We start from the raw sequence: 13,617 nt of genomic DNA, 5'->3' as shown, positions 1-13,617 counted from the left end.
ACGAAGAAGTTTTACTTTTCCTCGTATCCCTCTAGTTGTGCCCGTTGTTTGTCTATTTGCTTCTCTCATTTTGCTCTGGCGATTGAATGTTTGGTTTTCCAATCTGTTGGCCAAGGCCAAACTTGTTGATAGTTAGCTTAGCATCAATTTGCCAATTTTTTTTACACGAGTTTGCAATGCTAAAATTTGCACTGATCAGAGATGATTTTCTTTACTTTTGAGTAGATGATACTTGATCAAAAGGTTTTTGGACTTCTTTTTTCTTTCTATTTGTTCACTTCATGAAGAAAACTAGGCCTTCAGAAGTTACATCAATTTGCCAGTTCTTACACTAGTTCTCGATGCTAAAATCTGTACTGCTCAGAGATGAATTTCTTTACTCTTGGGTAGATGAATACTTGATTATAGAGGTTGATGGGATCAATACACCCAAAACTACACCTGTACCCCAAGTCAATTCACGAGGTTTTTTAACACGACCAATGAGACAATCATACTTGCCGACCATCGATGCACTGATCGGATTGGCTTTTGTTTTCCTCATTATTGTTCACTACATCAAGAAAAGTAAGCCTTCAGTAGTCATCTAGGTAGTTTCAAACGATTTGGGAAACACAAAACGCATGGAAAGTGCGTTCTGTACACAGATCTTAATCAACTAGACAACTACATGACCAGCAGTGATTTGTTTGAAATGGTAAAAGAACCATGCATGTTAATGGATATGATCAGTGGTCATTGTTAACATACATACAGGAGCACTGATTACTGAAATCCTGAACATACTTGGCATAGAAAACACGAATATGATTAGAATCGCATTCAATGGAGAACTAAACAATGGCCAAGCTTGAGAGACCTTAATGAATGCATCCACTCCTCCAACCACAATGAGATCATCTCATCTCTAAGCCAAGTGCTCCAAGGAGAATGACAAGAGTCTGCATGGAATTATGTTTGTGTAAAAATTTTTGAAGTTTACAACTCCATTCGTAATGCTTGAAAGGGAAAGATGAGAGGTCAAAAAGATGAGGAAACGAAGTATAGCTATTGTGGTTTGTAAATCTATAAACCATTTGCAACTGTTTGGATGTTTTGATTTTAAAACAATTATACCTACTCTCTCATCTCTCATTTCCGTTGAACTCCAATGTGGATGAAAAATAGAAACCAGAAACATTTACTGAATGAAATTTTATATAACACTAAAAATTATTAAAATATACATTTTCATTTATCTGGGGCATATTTAGACGATCAATAATACAAGCATAAGTGGTTTTGTGTCAATATTTATAGTTTTATACCACTAAATAATATGTAAATGAACCCTAAACTTTTACTTCCACAGACAGCACATAAAATACATGAGCCCACTGAGCTATTATAGTAACAAAGAAGACCCAGCAACTAGTGTCTAAGCATTTAAGAGGAATTAAATTGAGAGAGGACACCTGGTCAAAAAAATAAACAGAAAACCCTTAAAAAGAACAGAACCTGCTTAAAATGTGGCTGGGTACTAGTGTGTGTGTGGAGTGATCAGCCAAAGGCTTCAGACTTCTGGTGTCTGCACGGTTTTGAATTCAAATCCTAGAATCTCTGTTTCTGATGATTTCCGATAATTTTTATTTTTTATTTTTTTTATTTTTTTTTGCTTCTACTCAAGTTGTTGTTTTGTTTTCCCATCCACGTGTTCTGTATGGCCTACTGTACAGGATAAACTAGAAAGGGGCAATGAAAAGTAGAAGTTAAGAGAAAAATTGTCAAGATTATTACAAGTGGGGAAAGAAAAGACTACATATTAAAGGTAAGTGAGACAAATTCTGAATCTATTTACTGTTACAAGGATTTTAGTTACCGTACACCTTATACCTTTTGAAGCCCTAGCAATTACAACAGCAAAAGACATGGTTGGGGGAAAGCACAGCAATAACAAAGACGGAACTAAAGGGGAAAAAGGAAAAGAAAAAAGAAACAGAAATCTTAAGACAGGGAAAGGAAACAAACCTCAAAGGCTTTGCAGCATCAAGAATATCTCTTATATATACATCATTTGGAAAAATCTGGACATGACGAGAAGCTTTAGCTATTCATTTAAATGATCCAGAGTGTAGGGGCTTAAGCTATATTAGATAGCATTAGTAATTCGTTTAAAAGATTCACAAGATATGGTGCACCACCGAAAAGAAGTGTAGAGAAGATTTTACATGATGAATCAATGCTTGTTTTTTACAAATGACAGCAAAACTGCTCAAACTAACAAAATTCTACTGTGTGAGACCACATACAACAAGATATAAAAGCACTATAAAATTCATCTAAATCTTATATCTGCTGAAGGAAATCATTTATAGAACATTCATGTATTGCTCCCTCTCCACCAACAGCACAATTGTTTCACATTACAAACTATACAACCATTAAATTTGTATGAGTATATAATTAAGCAAGAAAACAGATGAAGATAAGTTGTGAATCTCATATTTTGATACCTCAACATTCCTAAAGCCCATAGTCCTCTCCGTTAGTCCAATTAGTAGCTCATGATTCACAGACGTGGTATCTTCAATTATTTGTTGGGATAGAAATTTTGACTTTGGAATGTATGTCCTAAGTGACAACCTAATGCAGTTCTCCTCAAAAGAAATGACCTTGAGACCTGAAAATGCATCCTCAAACTGTTCAGTGGCTTCAAGCCTGCATTCATGAAAGAAAAAAACCAAATTAAAAAAAATATATATATAAGAAAATAAAAATTGAACATATATATAATTTGAAAAATGGAACAAAAAAAATGCCACCACATGTATATCACTGTTAATGATAATTATGAAACACATAATTACACAAGACACCCAAAGAGCCAGGACAAAGTGCCATAGTTACCATTTAAGTTTGGATTCTAAATCTTGTAGAGACTTCAAAATTATAAGATTATGGTCAATCTGATTTTCATGTTCCAGTAGCTGCAAGGTAAACATAAGATATCTTAAATGGTAAAAAAGCCATAATCAAAATTTATTTATTAATCAACTCCTGACATAGGGGTAACTAACGAAGTACTCCACAGAAGACAGATATAGTGCTGTTTAACTACAGCTACAAAAAAATACTTCAAAGCTATGTAATGGAAAATGTTTCACAAAAAATAATGACAAGTCGAACACAATTATAAGAAATATTCAAATCAACATTTGTGAGTAAGATGCCGTCTCAAATGCCTGTATGTAACTATGTATCATTTAAGTCTTACACTCTTATTCAGGATAATAACCTACAGGTAAACAATATTATCGTGTAGTAAGATTTTGAATGGAACCTTGAATTTGTCTTCATTCACATTCATCGGATCCAACTAATCTTTTCCATAGGAAGGGCAATCAGCATCTGCACCCAGTTTTGCTTTCTTCCAAATCCTACAAATTGTAGGCAATAATGACGTTGAAAGATTTCGTATGTGATTAAAGTTAAACTCAAACAATCATGTGTGATGTGTATATGGACATATACATATACTTACACGTATACATACAAAAGCTGCATAGATGAACAAAAGGAAAAGTAAAAAAGAAACAACAGGCAAGAGATTATAGAAAGTGCAGTTTACTGCACAATGGAATGATGAGAAGTTTGAAAAATAGATATTAGAGTTACAATTGAAGAGTATTTGGAGAAATGGCTAAATCACAATATGTAGTACAAACACGACAATTATGACTAAATCCAATGTGTAATGCATAACCTCATGAGAAAAGATCTGGTTACAGGCATCCAATAAAACCCAATACAGTAGCAATATGGTATCAGATGATCATATGCATGAACATAATGGTTCTAGGGTAAAAATAACCAGGAATTCAGTACCATTCTTCAGTAGAAAAACAACCATCAAGCTTTTAAAAGGATTAGAGAGACCAGCACAACTAAAGGCCCAAAAATGTCAATCTTGCATCAGAGGAACTATAAAATTAATGAAAGTAAACACATCCAGCAGTAATGCTGAGTGTTTCTACCAAGTTCAGGGACACGAGCACAGAAAACCATCCAATTATAAGATTGTGCTTCATGTGGAAATCCTATCAAACTCAAGTGCAACCAACTAAACCAATGTTTGGCTTCTAGAACCCAAGTTCCTTAACAATTAGCTGGGCTGGCATTACTTATATTACCACCAAAGAGGCTGGTGCCATATTTTAACAATGTTTTATCAACGGAAAACCAACCTGCGATCCAGCAAAATCCAATGAACATTTCAACTACCCAATATCAACATTAAGCCGATTAAAATCTGCAGATACAAAAACAAAACCCATAAGAAACAAAAACATTATCCCATTACGTATCATTTACAAGTTAATGTGCAGTAGCATGCCAGACCAAGATTGTACCCTCACCTTCCTCATGGGTTCAAACGAGACCCTCAATTTCGTTGGAAACCTTAGCGCTCTCGGCCTCCACGGAGCTAAGCTCCTGCTCAAACCGTCCCATATATGCTTCTAAAAATTAAACAAATCACATTAAGCAGCAAGTAAAAGCACCAAAATTTCACAACCCCACAACAGCCAGTAAAGTAAAAAATTAATCTGCTTGTAGTGAACTTACCAAAATCTTGATCCCCTAACAGACAAACATCAGAGCAACATTTACATGCACAATGATGAGAGAAAAATGTAAACGAAAATTTCGAAATTGAACCAAAAGAGAGAGGGGTAAATTCAAAATTACCCGGAGAAACACAGCGCAGTCGTTAAGTAAATCCTGAGAATCTGCAGTAGGTGATTCGGAATCATCGTCTCGGCGGCATCGCTCGAGAATCTCTTCGAGCTCAAGCACTCGTCTTCAAATTTTGGAAAGAGGGAAAGCATTAATTGATTGAGAAAATTGAAACAAGAATGCGAGGCGGAAGTAGAGAGAGGGAGAGAGATTGAGACCTGTGAATGGTGGTGAGGTCAGGTGGTGGGGATGAAGAAGGAACTGGGTCTTCCATTTCTTCCGTTACTGGCTCCCGCCCTAAAACTCCGAAAGTGAAAGCGGCAGCGGAGTTTGAAATAGCAGTGTGTGATGGTGAGAAAACTGAAGAAGGTGAAAACAGCCGATTGTGGGCTGCGTCCGAATTTGGGCCGACGAAACAAATTTGAAATCTCATTCTGATTGCACATAGGCTATGTTTGGTATGGCTGTTCCTTGAGAAAAAGCTGGCTTCTGCTTATTTCTGAGAATAAGTGGCTGAAAAGCAAAGCTGCTGAGTGTTTGGTAAACTGGCTTTTTATAAGGGCTGTCAGTGGCAGAAGCAGTGGCAAAGTGTTTGGTAAATCAAACTGGCTTGTGCTTTTTATTTGTGGAATGACCGAATTGGACATGAGAGATTATTTTGCTTAATTAATTGTATATAAAACAATATTGTTCAAATGATCTTGTTATTCTTTTTAATCTTTATTATGTCCGTATTAATTTTTGTTAACTTTGAATTTTTATAAAGCATGGTGACTATTTGATTAATATTGGACAATATGAATTTAAATCATGGTGACTATATTATTATAAATCATAGTTTCTAGTTCACATCAAATGTTCACGTTATTACGCGCATTCATCAAACTTTGAGTAATGTTATTTCTTATTGCTTCCATTTCTTGTGCACCGTGACCATGATATTCTTCTTCTACATCATCATCCATTTCTATCTCACCACTTGACCCATAACCTTCTCTTTCTTCACTGCGGACAAAATGTCTATCACCATGTGCATGTATCCGTATATAATTATGAAGTGTCATGGTAGCAATGACAATCTTCACTTGCTTTTCAAATGAATAACCTTGCATGTCCCTTAAAATCTTCCACTTTTTTTTCCAAACTCCAAATGTGCGTTCTATAACGCCTCTAAGAGAAGAGTGTGCTTGGTTAAATACCTCTTTTTCATTTCTTGGTTCTTGCCTACGGTATTGTTGAAAATGTTGTCTCGGACCTTTGTAAGGTCCCAAAAATCCATTCATTTGAGGGTATCCGGAATCTACAACATAATATTTTCCTGTAAAATAAAGAAATGTCAAATTTTAACAAAACTTCATTCAAAGCATCATAAAATTTGATCTAAAAATAAATATAGTTACCTAGTGGAGGTTTAGGAAAATTCATTTTGGGATCTCGAAGTACCGATAGAAACACTCTCGTATCATGAGCAGACCCTTCCCATCCCGCACATACATAGATAAATTGCATATTGAAATTACATGCCGCCATAACATTTTGTGTTGGTATTCCTTTTCTACCAATGTACGGTATTTGTTTTTCAGGAGCTATAGAAGCGGGAATATGGACTCCGTCGATAGCGCCGACGCAATCCTGTAAATAATGATGTTATTTGTCAATTAATAGAAGTAACTAAATTGTGAAATTATTGACTAGTAACGCATGACAAATACCTTAAAATGAGGCATGTATCTGTTATCCCTCATGATCTCCGGTGCAACACCATTAAATTCATTCTCCGAAGGTCTCATTATACGTTTACCTAGTTTACACACATGATCTAGTGCGTTTCCTAAATATCTAGAAACAGTTTCATTAGAATGTTGAAATCGTTCTGCTACTGACCTAATTCCACATCCCTGTCCTAGGCACCACAATAGCATTCCCATAACTTCAATATGACTTGTTCTGTTTGAACCCAACACCCCAAATTGAACTTCCAAATCACTACATAAACGATAAAATACTTCCTTTTGCATTCTAAATGCATTGTAACACCGACTGTCATTCCCTTGTAATACTTCCATTATCCACTTATTACCTGTTTGAGAAGATACCATGCAAGGAGTTTTATGAACATAGTTCATGTAATAATGTTGAATGAGCAGAGCATTAAATTGCACACTTCGTAAGAATATCTCCTCCTCCACTTCATCTACTTCGGAATTGTTCATATATCAATCCAAAACCTGCAAATTTAAATGTAAATATGATATGATATACATATGATAAACAACATCTAAATCATTAACAAGCAGTAATGAAAAAAATTCACCAAATCCCATTTTTATAATCCACATGATGAAAAACAAATAAAATACTTCCAATTCTTATTATTAAAAACAATGCTGAAACAAACAACAATAATGTCTTAGTTATGGTTCATCTCAAAATTCAGCCACTCCAACCTCACGTTACGATCTTCCATAGTGAAATACATCTCTCTCTTCTCTTGACTTAAAAACAGTCGAGTAGCAAAAAACCACAAACTATTACCCTGCTCGATACCAGGCAATGAGGTGACATCCTTCATCACGTCCTTAATACTAGTGCCTCCACTTTCTACACTTTTATTGATCATGGAAGTTCCTGTGCTCCTACTCTCAATTGCCTCACACATTCGATTAATTTGTTTAGCCAAATGAGCAGCACCTCCCACCTTTTCTTTTTTTGGTACTACTCCTTTACCTTTCTCAGCTCTCTCATTCCTTTTTCTTTTAGGCAGAGCCGGGGCCAAATCATCATTATCCTCAGAGTCACCACTACCTTCAAGGTTCACCTCATTGTTACCTTCATGTGGACTTCTAGGGATAGGTAGTGCAGAAGATGGTGAATATGCATGCTGACCAGTGGCAGAAATACCCATGAACATCTTATCCAACTTGTCTTCAAAATCGGGTGCAATTCCCTTTTTCTTTAACTTTCCATATTCCTTGTTTTTCTAGACAAACAAATAAATAAATAAATCAAACAATGTTCAATGTATCTCAAATGAAGTATAATTGTTAACCAAAATAATTAAATTGATTTACATACCTCAATCTTGAGGCGCCACCACTCATCGGATGCATCTATAGTTTGACGCTTGTGATCCCACCCAAGACCGGTCTCTTTTCCCTTCAAATCTTTCCATAATTTCCAATGATCTTTGAGGGAATCCCATTTATTTTTCATTTGTTTTCTAGTATATTCTTTGCCCGTTTCATTACAAAAATTATTGATTATATTCACCCATCCCTCCGGATTAAAATGAGTATTTGGACGATTATTGTTATCCACCTCCTTGATACATAAGTCACAAAAGACATCTACTAAACCATCATTCCAAACAGCCATCTAGCACAGATAAAAACGCCAATTATAACAACAATTACCTGCTATTCTGGTTTGTAAAAGATATAACCAACAATTATAACAAGAACTACGACAATAACAACAATTAGAACAACAATTAGAATCTTTGCAGAACTGCGAATTTAACAACTACGAAAATAACAACAATTATAACAACAATTACAACAACAATTAGAACGAAGCAGAACTACGAATTTAACAACAATTATAACAACAATCTGCGAATTTAACAACAATTATAACAACAATCTGCGAATTTAACAACAATTATAACAACAATCTGTGAATTTAACAACAATTATAACAAGAACTACGAAAATAACAATAATTATAACAACAATTAGAACGAAGCAGAGGGAGACTGACTTGCTTGATTCGAAAAGAGGCCGAGATGCGTTCTGTGAGAGGGAGATCGAACAGAGGGAGACTGGTTGGGTTCTGTGAGAGGCCGAGATGCGTTCTGTGATTGGATGGGTTCTGTGAGAGGGAGATCGAACAGAGGGAGACCGAGCAGAGGAGATAGACCGAGCAGGGAGACCGACCGGAGACCGAGCGGAGGGAGATCGACCGGAGACCGAGTAGAGATCGAGACCGGAGATCGAGACCGGAGATCGAGACCGGAGATCGAGACCGGAGACCGAGACCGGAGATCGAGACCGGAGATCGAGACCGGAGACCGAGAAGGGAGACCGACCGGAGACCGAGCGGAGGGAGATCGACCGGAGACCGAGTAGAGATCGAGACCGGAGACCGAGACAGGAGATCGAGACCGAAGACCGAGACCGGAGATCGAGACCGGAGATCGAGACCGGAGACCCAGAAGAGGAGAGCGGAGATCGAGCAGAGGAGAGCGGAGATCGAGACCGGAGACCGAGCAGAGCAGAGCGGAGATCGAGACCGGAGACCGGAGACCGAGCGGAGACCGAGCAGAGGAGAGCGGAGACCGAGCAGAGGAGAGCGGAGATCGAGTGAGAGCAGAGGGAGATGAGAGAGAGCAGAGAGATGGGAGAGAGCAGAGAGAGATGAGAGAGAGCAGAGGGAGATGAGAGATGGGATCGAGTGAGAGATGGGATCGAGAGACCGATGGAGATGGGTGGCATCGGCTGTAATTGTTTCAGCCAACGGAGGATAGAAAACGGGATTTTCAAAAATTCATTAATGAACAGTGTTCCGCGCTACAGTAACCCCCGAGCTTCTGGCTTTTAAAAGCTGGGGGGAGCCAGCTTCTGCTTCTCGCCATAAGCTGGGGCAGCTTTTTTTAAAGCCTGAAATTAAGCTGGGTTACCAAACGCCAATAGCTCTTGTGCTTATAAGCAGGGGAGCAAAAAAGCCCCCCCAAACATAGCCTATAGTCTCTCTACATCATTCTGAAATCTCAGTTTTGAGTGGTTTTGGAGCTTCAATCCACAACTTTCTTCTCTTTTTCCTATCTCTGGCTTCGTCACTCTTCCCCTTGATCACGTCACTTCTTCTTCTTCTTCTTCCTATACTCAATCCTCAATTACAAAGAGGTTGACTGAGACCGTGAGATTGGAGGCATATGAGACTGTGACTTCATCTATATCGCTCTTTCCCTGTTCAAGCGTGCATGCGATTAGATATCCCGATCGGTTTTCCGATCCACGACCGGTATCGGAATTTCATCTTTAATCCAGGTAAGTCTAGGTTTGGATCAGTGTTTTTAGTGAGATTTCGTCAATGCAGGTTGTGTGTTATGTGATTTGTGATATGATCTTGTGTTCATCATGTATTCTTACAGGTTGTGTGTTATGTGATTTGTGATATGATCTTGTGTTCATCATGTATTCTTACAGAGATACATTGACGAAATCTCACTAAAAACACTGATCCAAACCTAGACTTACCTGGATTAAAGATGAAATTCCGATACCGGTCGTGGATCGGAAAACCGATCGGGATATCTAATCGCATGCACGCTTGAACAGGGAAAGAGCGATATAGATGAAGTCACAGTCTCATATGCCTCCAATCTCACGGTCTCAGTCAACCTCTTTGTAATTGAGGATTGAGTATAGGAAGAAGAAGAAGAAGAAGTGACGTGATCAAGGGGAAGAGTGACGAAGCCAGAGATAGGAAAAAGAGAAGAAAGTTGTGGATTGAAGCTCCAAAACCACTCAAAACTGAGATTTCAGAATGATGTAGAGAGACTATGTGCAATCAGAATGAGATTTCAAATTTGTTTCGTCGGCCCAAATTCGGACGCAGCCCACAATCGGCTGTTTTCACCTTCTTCAGTTTTCTCACCATCACACACTGCTATTTCAAACTCCGCTGCCGCTTTCACTTTCGGAGTTTTAGGGCGGGAGCCAGTGACGGAAGAAATGGAAGACCCAGTTCCTTCTTCATCCCCACCACCTGACCTCACCACCATTCACAGGTCTCAATCTCTCTCCCTCTCTCTACTTCCGCCTCACATTCTTGTTTCAATTTTCTCAATCAATTAATGCTTTCCCTCTTTCCAAAATTTGAAGACGAGTGCTTGAGCTCGAAGAGATTCTCGAGCGATGCCGCCGAGACGATGATTCCGAATCACCTACTGCAGATTCTCGGGATTTACTTCACGAGTGCGCACTGTTTCTCCGGGTAATTTTGAATTTACGCCCTCTCTTTTTTGGTTCAATTTCTAAATTTTCGTTTACATTTTTCTCTCATCATTCACTACAACAATAATAAGCAATGGCCACACACACTATTGGTGACAAATTTGGGCCAAAGGCCACATATGTGTGTGTCCATGAGCCATTGCCACATTGCAGCCACTTTTCTTTGGGTCAGTGCCCTGTAGGCCAGTTGCTTTGGCAAGAATACCCACGCTTCAGTTACAAAGTCACGATTGTTTTGAATTTCTGACATGATGGGCCCCATTTCTTCATATAAAATGTTATGGCCACACACGCTGGGTTGGTGTCTTCATCAATACAAATATTAAAAAAATATATTGCTCATAAAGAATTCTCAATATATGAAATTTTTTTTCCCTGGTACATATAATGAAAATCCAATATCTGATTGTTGAATATATAACAATAATTTCCTATATTGTAAAATTCAACAAACCAGATAAATAAATCTTTCTATTTAAACTTTAATACATCAATACATATAGTTCTCTAGATACTAATCAACAAACCAAATGGTTTATTACCTCAACTTCTCCTAGGCTTCAACAAGAGCTCTAACTCTGTAACCTCTACATACTGACTACTAATTGACCTTGCCTTGACTACTAACTGACGTTGCCTTAACTTCTCCCTGTCTCAAACAACAGCTCAGACTCTTCAAAATTCAACACGGAAGCTGGATACTTTGAGTTGGACTTGATATAAATTTTCCTGATAAATAAATAATAAAAAACAGCATGTCAAATAGGCATCAACTCCAAGCACACAACTTAGATATATTGTTTGAAGGCGATAGTACTATACATGCTAGAATTAGAGCTACTTAGCTTACCTTCTCAGTGAGTAACATATTTTTGTCTACTCACGTGCTTGAGTTTTGTTATATCATAAGCTTTTGCGGCTATTTGTTCCAAACGATAACTTCCTAAAACATTATGTCCGAGAAAAGATTAAATACAAATAACAATGGTGTAGGACAGTTTACAATGACTAACCTGAACATAGGAAGAAAAAGACTCACTAACCCGATTAACCGATATTGCAGTTCGATTGGGACATGCAGCAATACCAGAAATTCAGCGTGCCATTTTCTGTGGTAGGCTGCAAAATGAACAAAAAGACAACTGGACTTAATGTAGCACACAATTTACCATCACAGCCAAAAACAACTTACCAATTGCTATAAAATTTGTACCATCAATTCAACTAGTATAGACATGGGGCCAAGTGGGCATGAATTTTTTCTAAGTTCAACAGAAAATTATCCACAAGCATTACAGAGAATTCTATGTTCAACACAAAATGGAACTTAAGAGATTGGTGAACAATACCCATTTCTGAAATTTCATACTTAACAATCAAACAGATAATCAATCAAGAATCTTAGGAGTTTCAATTGCCACTCCAACTGTACTCGAGTCCAAAGTACATGAACAACATATTGGAATTTTAATTTCAATTAAAGACAACCTCAATCTCCACTAGTATTGCAACCTGGAAATTAATTGATCAAATTGATGTTAAAAGGAAGAAACCATTGGAAAAAAAAGATCAACTTTGATCAAATAGAATAACAAAATAACAAGCACAACTAAAAATCCCCAAAGTCCAAGTCAATCAGATGTCAAACAATAAGTGTAAATTAGGGCCCGGACAGAATAAAGTTCCATACTTGAAGCACCTGAGATTAATTTCAGAGAAATATACTTTTCAAGTGCAGCCTTTCTTGGGTCTAATTAGTTACCCCTTTCCAGCTTTACCAAATTTAGCTAATATTCAACTCAAAAGAAAAAGATGTAAGCAGCAATTCTCCTGAAAACCGAATGACAAACAAACAACAAGAACAGAAAGAAAAGCAAATCAAAAACAAGCAAATAAACTCACATTCGAGAGCCCGATGCTTTAGTTTCCAGAAAATGGCCTAGTTCAGCACATGGTGCAAGTCAGTACCCATCTATAGATAATAGAAACAACCGAAGTCAAAAGTCTTAAAGGAACAATATAAGTTGCTAATCATTTCAGCAAAAATGGATTGGAAAACAACAAGAGAATAGCAAAGACGCGCACCAATTCACATGACTTATAAGGGTCAGAAACACAAACTGAACACAATTTATAAAGGATAAATAAAGGATAAAACATAACTTGAAATTGTCTAATCAAAACCCACTAGCCTTTCTCATGTTTCTGGAAGAACCCAGCACAAACAATTATCCGAGTTTGGAAGTTGAGATATAGTTTCTAGTTTCTGATATGCCAAAGCATTCATATAGGGACTCACTGTTTATCTGGCATGGATTTTTAGGAAAAAAAAAATACTAATCAAAGTTTTCCTAACTTTGCCTAATCCAATGATCATAAAAAGAAGCCTTCTTTTAAAAAAAAAAAATGAAAAGTTTCATTCTAACATTCGAAAATTAACCCCAAAATTTAGATTTGTCTTACAAAAGGGCATGCAAGAGCCTAAAAACAAAATCAAGAAACAACCAAACATAAGGAAAAGAATCAATTCTCCATTCAAAAAGAAAACCTATTTGTTGTACCTTTCCTACAAATCTGACATTTTTGTCCATACGGGTATGGTATCCTCACCATTTGACTAAGATAAAGCCAAACACGTATAGAAACCATTCGCAATAGAGGATAATGGCCGATACTCTTGAAGCCCTAACAATGAGCAGCGGATTGCTAATCTGATTGAGAGATCTAGCTTGCTGAAAATTACTGTTGTTGTTGCCATGGACTGGAGAGGACTGCGACATGAAAGAGAGAGAGAGAGAGAGAGAGATGGGAAAAAGATAAAATCTGATGGACAAAAAGTTTATAAAAGAAAAGAAAAAAATAATTTACCGTTCTTTTAATTTAAATT

General features: G+C 37.3%; 2 protein-coding genes and 1 long non-coding RNA gene across 5 annotated transcripts; all 3 read right to left on the bottom strand.

Moving 5' to 3' along the window:
- Nucleotides 1-680: 680 nt before the first annotated feature.
- LOC112200694 lies at nt 681-5,072 on the bottom strand. 3 transcript variants are annotated; one of them, XR_005810306.1, is made up of 10 exons: nt 4,932-5,072; nt 4,726-4,837; nt 4,603-4,617; nt 4,395-4,496; nt 4,224-4,288; nt 3,320-3,416; nt 2,887-2,966; nt 2,493-2,697; nt 2,008-2,063; nt 681-941 (listed from the first exon to the last, which is right to left on the bottom strand). XR_005810306.1 is itself a non-coding variant. In XM_040519060.1 (9 exons), the coding sequence occupies exons 5-9, from the start codon at nt 3,344-3,346 to the stop codon at nt 908-910; spliced, it is 402 nt and encodes a 133-aa protein (XP_040374994.1). In that variant the 5' UTR covers nt 3,347-3,416; nt 4,224-4,288; nt 4,395-4,496; nt 4,603-4,837; nt 4,932-5,072; the 3' UTR covers nt 681-907. The 3 variants fall into 3 exon arrangements, 1 of the variants encoding a protein (XP_040374994.1); XR_005810305.1 differs by lacking the exon at nt 4,603-4,617; XM_040519060.1 differs by having other exon boundaries at nt 4,603-4,837.
- A 2,051-nt stretch (nt 5,073-7,123) lies between these two features.
- Nucleotides 7,124-10,498, bottom strand: LOC121052842 (L10-interacting MYB domain-containing protein-like). Its single transcript, XM_040518740.1, has 4 exons — nt 10,338-10,498; nt 10,103-10,247; nt 7,789-8,088; nt 7,124-7,693 (listed from the first exon to the last, which is right to left on the bottom strand). The coding sequence occupies exons 1-4, from the start codon at nt 10,496-10,498 to the stop codon at nt 7,124-7,126; spliced, it is 1,176 nt and encodes a 391-aa protein (XP_040374674.1).
- Nucleotides 10,499-11,065: 567 nt separating this feature from the next.
- Nucleotides 11,066-13,544, bottom strand: LOC121052673. The gene is made up of 5 exons (XR_005809764.1): nt 13,292-13,544; nt 12,633-12,702; nt 11,774-11,849; nt 11,581-11,673; nt 11,066-11,459 (listed from the first exon to the last, which is right to left on the bottom strand). It is a non-coding gene; the product is annotated as an uncharacterized LOC121052673 (long non-coding RNA).
- Between the last annotated feature and the right edge of the window lie 73 nt (nt 13,545-13,617).

The sequence above is a fragment of the Rosa chinensis genome, chromosome 4, assembly GCF_002994745.2.
Source record: "Rosa chinensis cultivar Old Blush chromosome 4, RchiOBHm-V2, whole genome shotgun sequence".
Taxonomy (NCBI): domain Eukaryota; kingdom Viridiplantae; phylum Streptophyta; class Magnoliopsida; order Rosales; family Rosaceae; genus Rosa; species Rosa chinensis.
This window is presented reverse-complemented; position numbering and strand designations above follow the sequence as displayed.

Coding starts and splice junctions, on each gene's coding strand:
- LOC112200694 (XM_040519060.1), bottom strand. CDS start 3,346: ATGAATGTGAATGAAGACAAATTCAAG. Junction 2,967..3,319: donor TGAATGAAGACAAATTCAAG/GTTCCATTCAAA, acceptor TTTACCTTGCAG/CTACTGGAACATGAAAATCA. Junction 942..2,007: donor GATGCTGCAAAGCCTTTGAG/GTTTGTTTCCTT, acceptor AATTCCATGCAG/ACTCTTGTCATTCTCCTTGG.
- LOC121052842 (XM_040518740.1), bottom strand. CDS start 10,498: ATGGTGGTGAGGTCAGGTGGTGGGGATGAAGAAGGAACTGGGTCTTCC. Junction 10,248..10,337: donor GAAGGTGAAAACAGCCGATT/GTGGGCTGCGTC, acceptor CTGAAATCTCAG/TTTTGAGTGGTTTTGGAGCT. Junction 7,694..7,788: donor GGTGGCGCCTCAAGATTGAG/GTATGTAAATCA, acceptor TTGTTTGTCTAG/AAAAACAAGGAATATGGAAA.